Here is a 7,148-nt window from a genome sequence, read left to right as displayed (position 1 = left end):
GATAGTGAAGAATGGTGGGGGCTCATGTTCGTCGTCTGAAGCACTTTAGACTCTAACACCTCGCTCATCTTTTTAGCAGAAGGCCCCATCTGACCAGGCAGCATCTGGCTGTGCATCAGGACTGGCGCGGCATTCTGGGTAAGGACTTTCACGGCTCCGGTCTGTGAGGACGTATTCGGGACACCCATGTGGCTGGGTTCGGATTTCTCCAGCGAGCAGCGCTCTTGCTTTATGCTTGAGATGACCGGCGATGCATTGTACTGGTAGCCGGAGGGGGTCGGAGGGGCTTTTGGCAACATCTGAGATGGAGCGAGAGGTTCCTGTTTGATCTGGGACTTTGACACGGACTGCTGGATCTCTATATCCACCGCGCTGGCTGGGGGGATCTGGCTGATTTTAGCACTGATTCGCTGAGGCCCCTCCGTTTTCTGACCAGAGTAACTGAGCAGCATTACTCCCTGGGAGGTGTTCACGCGGAGTCCAGGGCTGGGCCCGGTTTCCGTGGGCCGTTCCTCTATCACGGTCATTGTCGGTTTTATACAGGCCCGTCCGTCATTAGCGTTCTGTCTCCCCTTGATCTTCTGAGGCGGGATGCACGGTGGAGCAGGCGGATGTGCGTGCTTTGTCAGCGTTTTTCTGCGTAAGTCATCAGGATCAAAGCTGGGAGGCATTTTACTGATAACAGAGGTAGCCTTCGGGGCCACTATCAGCCCCTTCTCTTGAAATGCTGGGGCCTCTGCAGCCGATGGGACAACCGTGTTGGCGAGAGGCACGGCGGACTTGTCTTCAGACACCGGCTTGATTGCTTCTACAGGCGGAGGAGGAGAGTGCTCTTCTACATGTGACGCAGGGACCGGCTCGGAGATGGCGGTGGTGACGATACTGGCGGTGTTGCTGGGTGCGGTCACGTATTTTGGCTCCATTAGTATTTTCCTTAAAGTGCTGGAGCTGGTATCCACATCGGAGGCCTTTGTGTCCGGAGGTAACGCAGGAGGTGTAGTAGAAATGGAGGAATTCTCTTCATGCCTCACTATCCAGTCAGACATGATGGCTGGAGCTGAATGTGGCGGAGGGGCCGCAGTCACTGGAGCACCAGTCTTCCCAGGGGTGGCGGACAGGACCGTACTGGGCACACTGGGAGGAGTAACGGGGGCACTCTCCGTACTGGAGCGCAGCTTGAAGCTGCTCTGACTAACGTCATCGATGTAAAGCGGCTGGGGTGAATCGCTCATATTCGTAGCGCCAGATATCTCTTCATCTTTACATTCCTCCTCTCCTTCCTTGGAGACGGTGTCTGTGGAGGAATTCAGGCTTGTGTCCACTGCGGGATTATCAGGGACGGAGGACGCTGACTCTTCTGCCGGCTGTTCCTTTTGCCCTTCGTCTGAGGACACCTTTTCATCTTTCGCAGGAGATTTGACCTGAATATTCTCACGTACAAATACGTTGCTCTCGGCGGTGTCCCGGTTCTTGTTGAATCTTCGCTTTCTCCTAGTCTTAGTCCGACCCTTTTGTTTTGGAGGGAATTCCCGCAATGTTTCGGTTTCTTTGGCAGAATTTGAGGTTTCTGTGAGTGTGACTGGTGGCTCTTTTCTCTCCATCGGTTCTGCGGGCTCAGGTACGGCAGGGGCAGGGGCTGCACTGGCAGAGGTGGGGGGAGCGTCGCTCTGTAAGATGAGGTTCACCGCCTGATCGTTCTCGGGCTGCAGGTCATCGGGCTGGGAAGTAGCAGGAGGCGCAGCTGACTCGGGAGGAATCTCGGCTTCCCTTTCTGGTGGATACGGTGGAGCAGGAGGAAAGCTTTCAGCATCAGTAGAAATGTCACATATGATGGACCCAATAGCGGCGGCCAATTCTGTTTCACTGGCCTGATGTGCGGGTTTATCCCCATCCTCCTCTGGACGAGTCTCGGACACTTCCCCACTCTGGGGGTCTTTATAGGCGGGAATGGCAGCCGTTTCGGTGATCTTCTCGATGTTTTCGACTGCTTGCTCCAGCTCCATTTGTCGGGCCAGCTGCACGGCTTCAGATGAAATCTTGGGCTCTTTCACAGCGTCTTTGTCAGGAGTTTCGGGGAACGCAGCTTCTGGCGGATTTGTGAAAGGTGGAGAAACATCTTCTTTCTGGGGACTTTTGATTTTTACAGGGGAAACCACCATGGACTCTGTATCGGTGTGGGGCCTTAGAGCATCCTTCACATCAACCGCATTCAGACGGATTTCTACCTTTTTCAAGTGAGGAATATTTTTGGGATTTTTGGGCCTTCCAACTTTAGGCTTAGCTTTCTCTAGTGAGGATATTTTCTTGTCAGGCAATTCAGTAACTGGTTTCTCAGTCGGACATTTCTCCGGCTCCACGTCTTTTGGATCTGGATTATCACCCACAGCTTCTTCTTTGTCGATTTTGGTCTTGCTGGTCTCGTCTTCCGGCGGTTCTGCTTTTTCCTTCAGGTCTTCATTGGTTTCTGCTGAGCTCTCCTGGGCCTGTGCTGCAGAGTCACTCTTACTCTTCTTACCTTGTTGGCTACTGGACAGAGGAGAATGGCTCTGAGAGAGTTTCTGAGATCGTGGAGACCGCCATCCCTCTACTGACTTTGCATTTTCAGTTGCTTCTTTAATTTCAGTCTCCTCGTTCTCTTGTTTTAATGGCTCTGCTTTGATAGGAGACACATCACCGACCGTTTTCTTGCGAGCCTTTGGTGGCCGTCCTCTTCTCGGGGTGGGAGGAGCGGTAGCTGGAGGTTCTGCAGCATCTTTTTCTGGTCTCTTTCTTGTAGATCGGGAGGTCTCTACAGACTCTTTAACTGAAGACCCTCCGTCATTGTCGCCTGTGGTGGCATAGACTGATCTGACGTTTCTCCGTGTTCGGGGCGGAGTCGGCTCGGAGACGTCTGGTTCTGGGACGGCACTGGGAGATTTTGCAGAACTCCTCGAACCTCTTTCGTGTTCATTTTTCATTTCCAGGTGTTTCTGAGGCTCTCCGCGTGGGGATGAGGATCTGTTGCGCTTCTCACGGTCAATCCTCACACTTTTTCTAGTGGCTGGCTTATCTGAAACGGTTGACCTTTTGCCTTTCGGGGCCTTTTTATTTTTTGCTGTGTTGGGAACTTCTACTTCCGTGTCATTTTCAGGAATAAGAGGTTCAGCTTCATCTAAGACCGGCTCCGATTTCTGGCACACATCTGTGTTGGCACTAGTAATTACAGCTGTCTCTGCTTCAAAAGTCTCAACGGGTTCTTCTATCTTCTTCTCATTCTTGGAAGGAGAGACGACAGGTGAATCAGGTTTCAGTTCGGGGACCGGTTCGGCGCTGATCTCAGAGAATGATGCTCCCGGCGTTGGTGGTTTTGTATCCAGATAGGAAGGTTGTTCTGTACTAATCACCTCTTCTGGGACTTGTGGTGTAATGACGCCTGGTGTCTCAGGTTCTTCAACAACTGGAGTAACTTCTACTGGGGACGGTGGAGGAGCCGGTGCAGGAGCAGGGGTGACGACACTGGGAAGTTTGGCTTCCTCAACAGCTGGTTCACAGGGTTCAGCTGGCTTCTCCTCCTCTGTTTCCAGAGGTTGGGGAGGCGTTTTGTCAGCAGAGACCTTTTCCGGCACTGGTGCTGTATGTTCTGGTGGTGGAAGTGGTGCTGGCGTTGGCACAACCAACACTGGCGATTTAATATCTCGTTCTTTGCACTCTGGTGAAGACTCGGGAGTTTTCGGCCGAATCTCTTTTTCTTCAACAACTTTTTCTACTTCTTTTGGCTTTTGCTCTTTTTCTTTTTCTTTCTGCTGCATCTTTGTGAGCTCAACAAATCTACTATGAAACAGGACCACGGGCTCTTGTATGAGGTCTGAAGAATAACTGATCCCGTCATTAGAAAGCTGTCGGCCGTAAGGACGAAACACACCGACATCCGAATCTTCGTCTTTCCTTTCCAGATGCTGGAGTCTTTTTGAGTCTTGCTCAAAGATTGAACTGTGAAGGAAACGAGAAGCAAAAAGTTCCTGCTTTTCTTGCTCTTCCTCCTTGTGGTCCTCTTTCTTGTCATCCGATTTACCATCGGAATTGGTCTTTATTTTCTTTTTCTTCATGTACCACGATGGAATAGGTCTGGGGGCAGAGTCAACTTTCTCCTTACCTTTATTACTGCGAAAATTTGCAAACCTCGAGTCCCAGTCTAAAAAAGACCAATTTTCTTCCCGAGAAGAGGAAAGCGATTTTGCTCTTTCTAACAAGGCTTTTGTATCTGGGGTGATGGTTTTATCTAACGCAAAAGAATAAAACTTGTTTCTTTCCAATGAGCCAGAAAACCGATCTTCCTTGTCTCTTAACTTATCTTCTCCGTCCCGTAATAAAAAAGAAAACCTGGATCCATCTAAGAGAGAAGAGACTTTAGGGGAAGCCGGCTTGTGATCGCTATCCTCGTCCGAGTCTGATGGGACTTCCCCGGGCTCGAGGTCTCGGGGACGCTTTCTAATGGCCTCTCTCTTTATAATGTTGCTGGGAAAGCTGATGTCCACCCTGTTACTTTCGTGTTTCAGCTGGTTATCCCATTTGCTATATTCTTCTTCGGGACTCATTGCAATGATTTTACCTTTGCAAGGATCAGTAATGCTTTCCTTCTTCACAGAGTCGCTAGGTAGTAATTTAAAGTGTTCGTCCTTATAAGCCACGCTGGGAAATGTGCTCTTTTCCTCTACACGGGGCGACTCTTTGAATTCTTTGATTGGTATTAACCTTGGTGAGCCAACTGTATAATCATCCTCATTAAATCCGAAAGGTCGCATACTGGGAGAAGCAGCCATTCTCTCGGGCTCATCGCTTATCTGGCGAGAGCTTCTGTAGTGTCTTTCTGGCTTGGTGATTTCATATTCTAGATGATCGTTCTTTTTTTTTTTCGTTGGAGGGGAGTCATCGGTGACGTCTTGTGGAGGTTTCCCCACCTCGTGGACTAGGCTGCGCCTCTCGTATTCCTCTGCTTCTTTGCTTGGACTCCTGAACTTCTCTGACTTTAGGATCTCGAGTTCCATCTGCTGTTTCAGTTTGCGGTTTTGCTCCATCTGTTTCCTGTAGCTCTGAGTGTGATCGATGTCAATGGCAAGCTTTTCTTCCGTTTCAGACCTCTCCATGCCCGCCATTTCCCGGGACAGGTGGCTGTACATTTTTCGGTCATCTTTAGTAAAATCCTTATCATTATCTTCTGACATGAGTGCGTGTCTCTGAATGTTTTTTAGGAACATCATCTTTTTAGAAGCGTGTTCTGGCGAGTCAAAATCTCCTAAATCTCCAGATTCTCCTAACCGAAACTGCAAATCTAAACTAGACCGTCCGGGGAGCCCAACAGTCAAGAACTCGTGCCCGTCCTTGGGACTGGTGATAGTGAAAAGTCTTTCAGATTTTTTTCGACTTTCTCGCTTTAAAAAATCTTTCCTAGAAATTTTCCTTTCAAAATCAAGCTCCCGGCCTATGGTGAAGTCTCTTGAAGATACAGGCTCTAGTGGTTTCCGTAGGCCTACACGGCTATCCTCTTCATCTTGGTTGCTCCTTCGAACATCCAGTTTTTGCCGTTCACATTTTAAAGTGGCGTCAGCAAAGCGTCGTTTTCGGGCTTCTAACTTGTCGAGGTCTGCAGCCATAGCCCCCTCTGCAAGCTGCTCAGACTTTAAGTGTTTCTTAAGTTTCTGTTTGCCCTCTTTGTCCACAACTTCAATGTGGCTGGAAAGTAACTTCTCTTTCGGCAACTTCAGTCTGGAGGACTCCGCTTTAATTTGCTCAAACTTCGGCTGCTCCATTCTGATCATCTGAATTTTGGGATCTGATGAAGGGGACTTTATAGATTCACCATCTATCTTGTTTTTTGAAGCCTTATCTACTGCTGGAGCATCAAAGACCTTCCCTTCCTTCTCAGTTACTCTGGTCAGAACCACACAAGGGTTAAGGTCCAGGCGATTTTTGGCCGTGCACTCCTTGTCGTTTTTTTCCTTGGCCAGCTGCTTGGTGCTACCTTTCTGTTTCTCTAAGCTCGGTTCCTTCTCGTTGTCTTGATCGGTTTCAGAAGACTGGGAACTTGTTGAATGATTTTTGGACTTTCGTTTTGACTTCTCGCATTTGTCTTTTTCACCCTTCTCATTCTTCTCCTTCCGCAGTAGCCGCTTCTCTTTATCAGATCGATCTGAATCAAAGGTCCGCTCCTTTTCTAGCTTTTCACTTTTTATGTAACGTTCAGTCCTAGCTTTGTCTAGCTTGTCAAACCTTGAAGGTGAGACCGAGCTACAACTTCCGCTGCGGTCGGACGAGCGGCTGTAAATTCTGCGCTCTGGGTCGCTGGTAATCCTTTCGGACTGTGATGGGGAGGCAGCTGGACTCTGCGGTCTTCTTGAATGGGTTGGACTTTGGCTACGTTCTGTCTGTCTGCGCTCACTGTCCCGCTCTCGTTCCCGTTCTCGCTCCCGTCTGTAACTGTACTCCCGGATGTCCTGTTCGTATGGATCTCTATAGTCTCTGAATTCTCTGGACTCATCGTAGTATCGCTCATAATAATCGCCCTGGTAGGATTCCCAGTCCGGGTAGAATTCTCGGCTCCGAGCGGGATACTCTCTTCTGGTTTCCTCCTGGTACGTCCCAGGAGTCCGGACACTATCGTAGTATGTACGATCTGTGGTAGTAAATTCATGGTATGATCCTCTGCGGGTCTCGTCAGTCCTGGAAAGAGACAAAAACAGCATGTTAGAATCAAAGCGCAAACATCCGACCTGGAAACACCATATAGGTCACATTACTAACCGGAAGTGAATGGAGACAAGAAATCTACAAGCCTGGCTCCATTACCAGCAAGGCTACCATAGACCTCTCTACTCCATGTAAACACCATAGCAGCGACTTCAATCAACTCTACCATATCACATCATCTCTGTATATAACAAACGCCATTTACCCCTGATGAGTAGTATTACAAATCCCTTGGGAAAGGAAACCTCTTCAAACACCAGGACTGGCTGTGAAACATGAGAGTTATGCAAAGCCTTTCGTCCTGTTTGGTGTTCCCTCTTGGTCTTGGCATTAGCCGCTTCGCCACGTATGGCGTATGTTGGCAGCGGGTGCATGGAGCGGGCTTCAAGGGGTGAGCTCACTCCATACCTGGCAGGTAACGGCTG

The 7,148-nt window shown here is 49.4% G+C and overlaps 1 protein-coding gene across 4 annotated transcripts in view; it reads right to left on the bottom strand.

Moving 5' to 3' along the window:
• Positions 1-7,148, bottom strand: part of SPEN (spen family transcriptional repressor) — a 106,487-nt gene that overhangs the window by 7,466 nt on the left and 91,873 nt on the right. For all 4 annotated transcript variants that reach the window (XM_075328160.1, XM_075328162.1, XM_075328161.1 and 1 more), the window contains one exon: positions 1-6,696. This exon is cut by the window's left edge and continues 1,033 nt beyond it. In XM_075328160.1, the coding sequence (XP_075184275.1) occupies positions 1-6,696 (6,696 nt within the window). The remainder of the gene's footprint in view (positions 6,697-7,148) is intronic.

This window comes from Anomaloglossus baeobatrachus, chromosome 11 (genome assembly GCF_048569485.1).
Source record: "Anomaloglossus baeobatrachus isolate aAnoBae1 chromosome 11, aAnoBae1.hap1, whole genome shotgun sequence".
Lineage (NCBI taxonomy): Eukaryota > Metazoa > Chordata > Amphibia > Anura > Aromobatidae > Anomaloglossus > Anomaloglossus baeobatrachus.
The sequence above is the reverse complement of the archived record's forward strand: the minus strand, read 5'-3'. Positions and strand labels throughout refer to the sequence as shown.